At 44.1% G+C, this 11,541-nt stretch overlaps 1 protein-coding gene across 1 annotated transcript; it reads left to right on the top strand.

Annotated features, from left to right (window-relative positions):
• The first annotated feature begins 2,009 nt into the window (after positions 1–2,009).
• LOC137065324 (uncharacterized) lies at positions 2,010–5,134 on the top strand. The gene is made up of 2 exons (XM_067436938.1): positions 2,010–2,033; positions 3,319–5,134. The coding sequence occupies exon 2, from the start codon at positions 3,442–3,444 to the stop codon at positions 4,462–4,464; it is 1,023 nt and encodes a 340-aa protein (XP_067293039.1). The 5' UTR covers positions 2,010–2,033; positions 3,319–3,441; the 3' UTR covers positions 4,465–5,134.
• Positions 5,135–11,541: the final 6,407 nt, after the last annotated feature.

Below are 11,541 nucleotides of genomic sequence, written 5' to 3'. Positions count from 1 at the left end.
AGCGCTCCTCGCGCTGGGCTATGGCCGTGCAGCTCACTGCGCTTTACATAGATACCTTTATTAAAAGTTTTGCTTCACATTCTCGAGAAAAGGAGTTTTTTTCCCATACGTAATACGAGGAACCTCTCTCGAAAGGGAACATCAAATAGTCTGAAGTAAAGAATGAAATATATACCTGACTTCTGAAAACTACATAATGCTGGCTATCTTGAGACATCCAGCATTACGGGCTGACCGGTTTAAAGTGTCAAGCCCTGAGCTCTTTGCAACATTTCCTTAAATACCCAGAAACAAATGTAGAAACTCTTTCAAATGTAAACACGAGTTCACAATGGGAATTTGCATTGATCAAGACTTGTATTGATGCAAAGGCCAAATGGCTGAAAGCCACACCCACTATACACCAAGGAAAGATATCTTTAAACTCTTAAAACGTTTATGATGTTCTATTTTACTTCTGTGGAGTAGAGATATTTGTACCAGTCGCACTGAGACATTTCAAATGATATCAAACACATATAATACTGTATCGTGTGGATTGACATTGTAATATAGAGATTTTGTGTGTATTTTCAGGTGATCTCAGCATGAGACAGGGAAGGAATTGGGGGAGACGGGGTATATAGGGAAAGATGTAGATTAGCTGATACTGAGGTGAGACTTGCGTCTCCAGTGGTGTGTGAGGGACAGTTCAGATGTTAATTTCCTTTATTTTCTCAGAGAGTCCTTGTTCTTCATTCAGACATTTCGGCATATACTAGTTTTTTCAGTCTTACATAAACATGAGCCGCAGTGATTCCTGCTGTGAGTAATTGTACAGCTATGCATTTCCGTGACAATCACTCGGTATGTATGGTTAACCTTTTTGACTAACGTTTCAATTTAGTGAGCTAATCAATTGTTGTTTTAGCAGGAGAATCCGTTCCTTCACGGACGCTCGGCATAGATGATGCTGGGGTGACGATCTGCATGAAACGCGTTTCAGCTCGCGCTGCTGTTTTGTTGCTATTACTAGTCCGACTGTTTTATTGCCACTCGGTTTTCCTGAAAGTCTGCTGTTACCACAGTTTCATTTCTGTGCTGTTCAGTTTTATCTTCTTAATAGTAACCGTTCCTGAGATTATCGTCTCTGAGGTCTGAGCGGCCTTGCTGGCCGATCTGTGTCCGCCGACTGCCATCTGTTTGATTCTAGTGGCTGTATATCAGGACTGTGTGTGTTCAGTCAACGTATGTCACCTCACTCTGACATTGTAACTGGACTGCCAGAAGTCTGAGTGAATGTTAAGTGTGTTAAGTGTGAATTTGTCTTTAATTTAATTTGGGGATATTTTCAATTGTTAATGTTTCATTTTGTATTGTTATTTTTGGTGTCTGTTCAGATTCTTTCTTTGTGTTTTTGTTTTGTTACAGGAGCTGGGAGTTTCTGGAGGGTGACGTCCTGCTGCCATAGTGTGTTTTCCAAACTTCACGTGTGGTATGGGCATGTATTGTATCACGGGAACGTTCTAAATTGGACAGTGGGCCCAACCCTCCAGATACCTCCGCTTCTGGTCATTTTGTAGTATGTATTGTGTATATGCATGTGTCAGATGCAGATTGGTGACTCCTGCTCTGAATTGGTCTTTTATTCAAGATTGATACAATAAAGTGGTCATTTTTCATACATACGACCTGCGTCTCTTCACCCATATAGATAGAATTTACTTGGTATCGTCCCTGGCGAATTTCCAGGGTGGCGTAGTCGCTGAAATAAATCTGTAACCCCTCCCGTCGGAATGCCACATCAGCAGTATAATTATCTCTGCTTCAGCTAAGGGAAACATTTGTTCCAACTGACTGACAAGGTAATTACCACAGCAGTTTTATCAGAAACCAACCCCATCTCTTCTGCAGAATCATATCTACCCTCAGATCCTATATAAGACTCAGATCAGCAGGCAGATTTCACTCGGTTAGGACCAACGAAGAGCAAGAAGATGGCAAGCAAAACTGCAATGGCAGGCAGCAAAAGAACCAGAGACCCTTCTGCTCAGGTCAGATATTATACGTAACATTGTTTATGATACAGTAGTTACTACACTTTACAAACAATGAATTACAAAATATTGACTACTCCACCTTCCAGTGTACATTTAAAGGCACCATGTTATATTTTATAGTAACTTTCATTAATAAATCATAAAAAACATTATATCATGCTTAACAGATTGCTAGATAATATATATTCACAAAGCTAGAAATATCAGATTGTCTGTTTGTTAATGTTTACTGATGAGCTTTCAAACATTTCATAATGATTAACATATCATTAGTTTATATAAATTAAAATGCTTTCAAATGTCATTAAACTTTCAATTCATGTGTTCATGCACATTTTTAAGAAATCTATAAATGATTTTATAATAAATATTATATGGTAACACTTTACTATTTACTGCTTATTAATAGTTAGTAAGGTAGTTTTTGTAGCGTTTAAGTTTAGGTATTGGGTCGGATTAAGGGATGTAGAATAAGCTCATGCAGAATAAGGCATTAATATGAGCTTTAGAAGAGCTCATAAACAGACAATATCATAGTAATATGCATGATCATAAGACAATAGTTAATAGTTAATAACTGAACCTTAAAATAAAGTGTTACCAAAAAGTTGTATAAATATCTGAGCAATATATCAAAATAAAGAGCTGACCCTCATCTTTAAAACAAAAAAAACCCTGTTTTATTCAAGCTACATCTAATGTTATCATTACTTGAATATGGGTCAGTTTAATAAAAAGCAACATTTTGAACAAAAACCTGAGAAAATCATGTTTTTGTGAAAGACTGTATCCAGATCAGATTCAGATCAGATTCAGAGCGAGAATCAAAGACAGATGAGGAGATCGAGTCCATCTACACCTTCACAGTCCTGGAGCTCATCCTGCTCCACATCTCATTCAGGAACATTATAGTTTTGATTAATATGATGCTTAAGTCGAGGATCACGTTTTTCTACATCTGCTTACATACGATCGCTTGTTTTACTGCGTCTTCCTCGTGTGTGTTTTGATCTGAAGATTCTGTTCTCATTCAGAAGATGAGTAATAGCACCCCCTAGCGTCTAACAGTGAAAACACAGAAACACAGAAAATTCAGTTTTTTGCTGGGAAGCGTTTCCTCACAAATAACGGAAAATTCTGTGTTTGGCGGGGAAAGAGTTAATGAGAAGATTATCAGAAGAGTATAATAACGTGACTCATTTTCTTTCTGTGACCAAAATGTGTTGTGTTCTCACTAAAACACGTGCTCTCTCTCGTTCTCTCTCTCTCTCTTCATCAGGAGATAAAGGTCAAGTTTTTGATCAATATACCTTTGAAGGTGGATGTACAGGATGAGGCACAGAAAAGGTGTCGTTATCTACTTGATTGTCTAAGTTATGACTTGAGTAATGAAAATGATCAGATGAGTGGCAAAGACATGCTGGAAGATGTAGCCGTGATTTTTGGCATGAATGGAAAACACAGCTCTCAACTAGTTAATGACCTGAAGCAGCTTGAGACCTTCAGGCATGCCTGTAAAGTCAAGCACGCTGTAATCACATACACCTGGGGAAGCGGTGGAACAATAGCCCAAGATGCGACCAAGCCACCATTCCAGAATATTCGAGAGCATCTGAAAAATAGCGCATCTACTCAAAAACTTGTGGAGGAGTTAAGGGGCAACGATCAAAGTTGTCTGGTTTACTTCAGTTTCGTTGATAGCGACACAATCAGGTTCAACTCCATTTACAGTGAATACTTACAAATTGTGAGAGAGGAGCTAAGAAAAAACTCCATCCCGCCCACCGTGATGTCGACTGGTTATGAGTTCCACAGCGGCAGCGATCATCACATCGCCAGTCATCTGGACCGCATGGTTCGCGTAGCCGTGGCAGAGGTCCATCCGCTCTTTGTGTACTACCCAGAGCCCAACTTCTGTGTTCTGGTGCGTGACACACTCAACACCATTGAGGAGAGTTTCATCAAAAGAGGAACAAATAATATGGAGTCAGCAGTTCTGATCAGCCGTGTCAAGAGACGTGCCAATTTTAAAGCTGTGTTTTCCGACAGAAACCCCATCATCATCGATATTCCAGCCAGATTTAGGCTAAGTGGCGAAGGCCTGAAGACGGGACAGTCGGTTCTGGACGGGATGAATTTGGCAAAGGGTACATTCTGTAACAGGACGCTCACAAATGATCAAACATTTACTAAAGAGGGACTCACAAATGACAGCAAAAAGAAGAAAGGAATTGCCGGAATAAACAGAGGGTTCATCATTGAGTTATTTAACTGTAAAACGGACAAGGAATTTGAGGAGCTGAGTAAGAAAAATCCATTTGGCAAAGACGGAAAAGTTGCCACAATACTAGTCACTGCTATTAGAGAGGCAAGAGAATACAGAATGTTTGTTGAAGAATTTAATAAAAAGCTCCCTAAAGACTAGTACATTTAAACCAGTTTGTACCGTGGTAACGTACATTTGAGTAGTACGCTGTGGCTCTTATTCTGATTTGAAAATGACACTCAAGAGCCGGTTTGATACCGTACACTCAACTTTAAACATTAGTTTAAAATCATTTAAACTGCAACTTTGATCGTGCCATTGTTAATGTTGGTTTATTTTCTAATGTTTTTTTAGCAACATAGATTACTCCATAATGAAATTGCACGCTTAACATAAACACACTAACTTACAATATGAGACAAAAAATATATATGGGCTTGGAGGCTTCTGGCTGTAGAATTATTAGTGTTACATAGTAATAGTGCAGTATAATACAGTATAGTATAGTTCAGTCATATCAACAATGAAAACACAAAGGAATAATCATTTTAAACTCTCAAGTTTAAAAGCTATTTATAGGTAGATTTCTCTTTTAATAATTGTATGTTTAATAATAGTCTACATGCTAACATGACATAATTTGCTATTTACTCCATGTTGTGATTATGAATCAGGAACAGCCACAAGATTAGGGCCTGTTTTATATAAATGATAAGTGGCTTGTATGCAAATGAATGCAAAGCTGAATTATAATACTGTATGACATTTTTATGAAAAGTGTGTAGCCTAAGTTGTGCCTGATGTATGAATAATAAACAAATAAATGACACTTAATCGCATGTGTACTTATTAAAGTGGCATCTAATAATGTTTGTTTTATTGATCTGCTGAATGATTAAAATATAACTACATTCTGAAATATATTTACCCTTTTACATTTATTTCCCAAGTGATTTTAGTTGTTTGTTATTAATCAGAAAAAGAAATGAGGGCCCCAAACGGGTCTGTCCGTGGGCTCGCTGTGGCTAATGAGCTGAAATGAGGGCCCCAAACGGGTCTGTCCGTGGGCTCGCTGTGGCTAATGAGCTGAAATGAGGGCCCCAAACGGGTCTGTCCGTGGGCTCGCTGTGGCTAATGAGCTGAAATGAGGGCCCCAAACGGGTCTGTCCGTGGGCTCGCTGTGGCTAATGAGCTGAAATAAGGGCCCCAAACGGGTCTGTCCGTGGGCTCGCTGTCGCTAATGAGCTGAAATGAGGGCCCTAAACGGGTCTGTCCGTGGGCTCGCTGTCGCTAATGAGCTGAAATAAGGGCCCCAAACGGGTCTGTCCGAGGGCTCGCTGTCGCTAATGAGCTGAAATAAGGGCCCCAAACGGGTCTGTCCGTGGGCTCGCTGTGGCTAATGAGCTGAAATGAGGGCCCCAAACGGGTCTGTCCGTGGGCTCGCTGTCGCTAATGAGCTGAAATGAGGGCCCCAAACGGGTCTGTCCATGGGCTCGCTGTGGCTAATGAGCTGAAATAAGGGCCCCAAACGCGTCTGTCCGTGGGCTCGCTGTCGCTAATGAGCTGAAATAAGGGCCCCAAACGGGTCTGTCCACGGGCTCGCTGTGGCTAATGAGCTGAAATGAGGGCCCCAAACGGGTCTGTCCGTGGGCTCGCTGTCGGTAATGAGCTGAAATAAGGGCCCCAAACGGGTCTGTCCGTGGGCTCGCTGTGGCTAATGAGCTGAAATAAGGGCCCCAAACGGGTCTGTCTGTGGGCTCGCTGTCGCTAATGAGCTGAAATAAGGGCCCCAAACGGGTCTGTCCGTGGGCTCGCTGTGGCTAATGAGCTGAAATAAGGGCCCCAAACGGGTCTGTCCGTGGGCTCGCTGTGGCTAATGAGCTGAAATAAGGGCCCCAAACGGGTCTGTCCGTGGGCTCGCTGTCGCTAATGAGCTGAAATAAGGGCCCCAAACGGGTCTGTCCGTGGGCTCGCTGTGGCTAATGAGCTGAAATAAGGGCCCCAAACGGGTCTGTCCATGGGCTCGCTGTCGCTAATGAGCTGAAATAAGGGCCCCAAACGGGTCTGTCCACGGGCTCGCTGTGGCTAATGAGCTGAAATAAGGGCCCCAAACGGGTCTGTCCATGGGCTCGCTGTGGCTAATGAGCTGAAATAAGGGCCCCAAACGGGTCTGTCCATGGGCTCGCTGTGGCTAATGAGCTGAAATAAGGGCCCCAAACGGGTCTGTCCGTGGGCTCGCTGTGGCTAATGAGCTGAAATAAGGGCCCCAAACGGGTCTGTCCGTGGGCTCGCTGTGGCTAATGAGCTGAAATAAGGGCCCCAAACGGGTCTGTCCATGGGCTCGCTGTCGCTAATGAGCTGAAATAAGGGCCCCAAACGGGTCTGTCCGTGGGCTCGCTGTGGCTAATGAGCTGAAATAAGGGCCCCAAATGGCTCTGTCCGTGGGCTCGCTGTGGCTAATGAGCTGAAATAAGGGCCCCAAACGGGTCTGTCCGTGGGCTCGCTGTGGCTAATGAGCTGAAATAAGGGCCCCAAACGGGTCTGTCCGTGGGCTCGCTGTGGCTAATGAGCTGAAATAAGGGCCCCAAACGGGTCTGTCCACGGGCTCGCTGTCGCTAATGAGCTGAAATAAGGGCCCCAAACGGGTCTGTCCGTGGGCTCGCTGTCGCTAATGAGCTGAAATGAGGGCCCCAAACGGGTCTGTCCACGGGCTCGCTGTGGCTAATGAGCTGAAATGAGGGCCCCAAACGGGTCTGTCCGTGGGCTCGCTGTCGCTAATGAGCTGAAATAAGGGCCCCAAACGGGTCTGTCCGTGGGCTCGCTGTCGCTAATGAGCTGAAATGAGGGCCCCAAACGGGTCTGTCCGTGGGCTCGCTGTGGCTAATGAGCTGAAATAAGGGCCCCAAACGGGTCTGTCCACGGGCTCGCTGTCGCTAATGAGCTGAAATGAGGGTCCCAAACGGGTCTGTCCACGGGCTCGCTGTGGCTAATGAGCTGAAATAAGGGCCCCAAAAGGGTCAGTCCATGGGCTCGCTGTCGCTAATGAGCTGAAATAAGGGCCCCAAAAGGGTCAGTCCATGGGCACGCTGTGGCTAATGAGCTGAAATAAGGGCCCCAAAAGGGTCAGTCCATGGGCTCGCTGTCGCTAATGAGCTGAAATAAGGGCCCCAAAAGGATCAGTCCATGGGCTCGCTGTCGCTAATGAGCTGAAATAAGGGCGCCAAACGGGTCTGTCCGTGGGCTCGCTGTGGCTAATGAGCTGAAATAAGGGCCCCAAACGGGTCTGTCCGTGGGCTCGCTGTGGCTAATGAGCTGAAATAAGGGCCCCAAAGGGGTCAGTCCATGGGCTCGCTGTCGCTAATGAGCTGAAATAAGGGCGCCAAACGGGTCTGTCCGTGGGCTCGCTGTGGCTAATGAGCTGAAATAAGGGCCCCAAAGGGGTCAGTCCATGGACTCGCTGTGGCTAATGAGCTGAAATAAGGGCCCCAAAAGGATCAGTCCATGGGCTCGCTGTCGCTAATGAGCTGAAATAAGGGCGCCAAACGGGTCTGTCCGTGGGCTCGCTGTGGCTAATGAGCTGAAATAAGGGCCCCAAAGGGGTCAGTCCATGGACTCGCTGTGGCTAATGAGCTGAAATAAGGGCCCCAAAAGGATCAGTCCATGGGCTCGCTGTCGCTAATGAGCTGAAATAAGGGCGCCAAACGGGTCTGTCCGTGGGCTCGCTGTGGCTAATGAGCTGAAATAAGGGCCCCAAAGGGGTCAGTCCATGGACTCGCTGTGGCTAATGAGCTGAAATAAGGGCCCCAAAGGGGTCAGTCCATGGACTCGCTGTGGCTAATGAGCTGAAATAAGGGCCCCAAAGGGGTCAGTCCATGGGCTCGCTGTCGCTAATGGGGTGAAAGATGGTGACAATTAGGCTGCATTCGCACTGCAGGTTTTGATGCACAATTCCGATGTGGTGACTATATCCGATTTTTTTCATCATCAAACCGATTTACATCATCTTTTCAAAAGCGACCCGTATCCGATATTTGCATCTACACTGTACACTGGCGAAACAGCCCAAGACGTTCTTGACCGGTGAAAGGAAGTAAAACTTTTGCGCGATATGCAATGGATGCAGACAAAATGATTGCACAATGTTTTGCTGTCTGCACTTTTCCACACATCTTTAAAGGTCGGCAAAACATTTATTTCTTAAGACGGAGAAAAAGAGAAGAGCCCTTGATGGGGTTGCCAGGTTTTCACAACAAAACGCGTCCAATTGCAACTCAAAACTGTGTTAAAGTAGCCCAACTACACATGAAAACCGCAGACTTGGCAACACTAGATCGCAGTTTGTGTCCACCTGAGTTGACGTCATTCGCCTCCGTCCTTTATTCAATGACACACAACTCGCCTTTACTGGGGGATATCCGATTGGACCGCTTACATGGCAGACGCTAATGCACGCATCCGAATCATATCAGATTTATTCCCACATGAGTGAGGCCTGAATCCGATCTGAGGATATCGGAATGTATGCGTTTTTTTCCTGCTTACACGTTCACATGTCATATCCGATCTGAGCCGCATGAGAGGAAAAAATCGGAGTTGGGTCACTTGAACCATGCAGTGTAAATGGGGCCTTATAGTGGGTATAGTCCACTAGTTATGCTTTATATTCCCCTACTCGTATGAAGGATTCTAGTATATACATTATTTGCCTGGGAATTAAATGAAAACTCCCCAAAAAACTGTTTAGTTTATTTTCAGTTAAATTTTTTTAAAAGTCCCGTTCTTCACGAGTCCATCTTTCAAGCTTTAGTTAGTGTGTAATGTTGCTGTTAGAGCATAAATAATACCTGTACAATTATAAAGCTCAAAGTTCAATGCCAAGCGAGATATTTTATTGAACAGAAGTTCCCTTTCAAAGCCTTCAGCGAGCGGCCGGTTTGGACTACACCGCTGCACTTCCTGCTGTGATGACGTCACTAGAACCGTTTGATGACTAAAGCTCCGCCCACAAGAACACGCAAAATAGGGGGCGTGGTCTCGTTGCTCTCCCACGTGGAGAAGAGCGCGCATTCAGCGCTGGCATCGCCCCGTTATGGTAAGAGGCGGGACCTTTCCGGGCAAAGTGCGCTAAGCTGCTGTCCAATCACAACACGGGAAGCGCTGGCCCAATCAGAACTCGTTATGTGTTTCTGAAGGAGGGACTTCGAAGAACAAGGAAATCATCAGGCCGTTTTAGGACAGAGGAAACAGCGCTGTACAGATAAGACAACTGTGTGAAAAATACTGTGTTTGTCCACACTCAGTCTGACCTTCACGGCCTTTGATTTGAGAGCCTCGTTTTCTGGGCCTGGTGTCAAAAAAAAACTTTTCTCTGGCTAATGAGGAATTTTTCAGCTTTGACACATTTAGGATATTATTATATTAGCATGGCCTTAAAATTAATCAAAGGCTTAAGGGAAAGTTGATTTTTCAATTCATCACCCCTTTAAAATGACTCTCTGTGTGTTAAAATCGGAAATGTTTAACTCCCAAATTTCAACACTCAGTATTGTATAACAAATCTGCACACACTTGTCTATTTGTGTCCACTGTGTCGTCCTGTCACATTCCTTGTGTGTGTAGAGATACTTGACCGTAAATCTCATTCTGATTCTGCAAACTGACCTCAGTACAGGTGAAGTGGTCAGAGGTAATATTAGGAGTAGAACGAGACGATAAGTGATGCTCTGCTGCCCTCTACTGCTTACAATGGACATTTACGTTTAAATGTTCCACAAGAAATCACACACACATGCGTCTAAATTGTTTTAGAGCTACAGTTTTTTTATAAAAGACAACTGATAGTGAATGTGCTTGTGTGAATATGTTTAACACTAATTCTGAACAATAAATAAGGCCCCATTTACAGCTGCTATTACTGTGTGTGTGTGTGTGTGTGTGTGTGTGTGTGTGTGTGTGTGTGTGTGTGTGTGTGTGTGTGTGTGTGTGTGTGTGTGTGTGTTTTTCGCTAGGACACATTTCTCAATTCTTAGGAGATTTTTTTCAAACTCTTAACATAGTTCTCCTAACCAACTTTCAGCTTGGCAAAGCAGTTACTAAAACTACCGAAACGCTTAACTGATGTCTTAAATCAGCTCATTCTTCCAGAACACAATGAGGATTCCCCCAACAAATACACTTTAAACTCATAAAACTAAAAACATTAACAATATGTTCTGCTTTTAACGGCAGCTTATGTCACATGGTCCAAGTTTTCTTTAAAGTACACACGTTTTCTCCTTTTGTAAATAATAGATCTGTGTGGAGTTATTCACACCGGCTCGATCAATCGCAGCGCTATAAAGAGAGATATGCCATATGTAATTATCAAGTTTACTTGTATATTTCTTTTTCCACTGAATTATGCGATCTGAAGAGAACTGTCCATTTTCTTCCACGTGTGTGTGTTATGAGATCACATTCGCTCTAGATCGGTCAATCATATTACATAATCATAAAACTCTAGAAATAACGCATGTCTGCCTGTTTTATGATCATAGCAAGTCCTCGATGATGGTTTCTGTGACGTTCGGTGTAAACGGTGAAAACAGCTTTCACCCCGCCGTTCAGTTTACACCAAGTCGTCACCCTTCTGTTTGGCTTGTTCGAGGCTCCCGCGACCTTCCAGTGTCTGATGGACAGAATTCTCTGGCCGCATGGTGCGTATGCCGCCGCATATCTAGATGACATCATCATCTACAGTGTGGACTGGCAGCGGCATATGCAGCATTTGCAGGCTGTCCTGAAGTCGCTGAGAAGAGCGGGGCTCACGGCCAACCCGAAGAAGTGTGCAATTGGGCGGGTGGAAGTAAGGTATCTGGGCTTCCACTTGGGTCATGGACAGGTGCGTCCCCAAATTGATAAGACGGCTGCAGTTGCGACCTGTCCAAGACCCAAGGCAGATTCACACTTACCCTGTACAACCCCAAATCAGAAAAAGTTGGGACAGTTTGGAAAACGCAAATAAAAAAAGAAAGTAGTGATTTCTAAATTTACTTTGACTTGTATTTCATTGCAGACAATATGAACACAAAATATTTCATGTTTTGTCTGGTCAACTTCATGTCATTTGTAAATATGCATCCTTTCCTGTCATTCAGACCTGCAACACATTTCAAAAAAAGTTGGGACAGGAGCAATTTAGGGCTAGTAATGAGGTCAAAGGGTTAAATAATGATGTGATTTGAAACAGGTGATGTC

Source organism: Pseudorasbora parva, chromosome 25 (assembly GCF_024679245.1).
Source record: "Pseudorasbora parva isolate DD20220531a chromosome 25, ASM2467924v1, whole genome shotgun sequence".
Classification (NCBI taxonomy): domain Eukaryota; kingdom Metazoa; phylum Chordata; class Actinopteri; order Cypriniformes; family Gobionidae; genus Pseudorasbora; species Pseudorasbora parva.
Note: the sequence above shows the minus strand (reverse complement) of the source record. Positions and strands in the feature narration are given on the sequence as shown.

Bases quoted from the DNA above. Each gene is read 5' to 3' on its own strand.
- LOC137065324 (XM_067436938.1), top strand. From the start codon at position 3,442: ATGAGTGGCAAAGACATGCTGGAAGATGTAGCCGTGATTTTTGGCATG.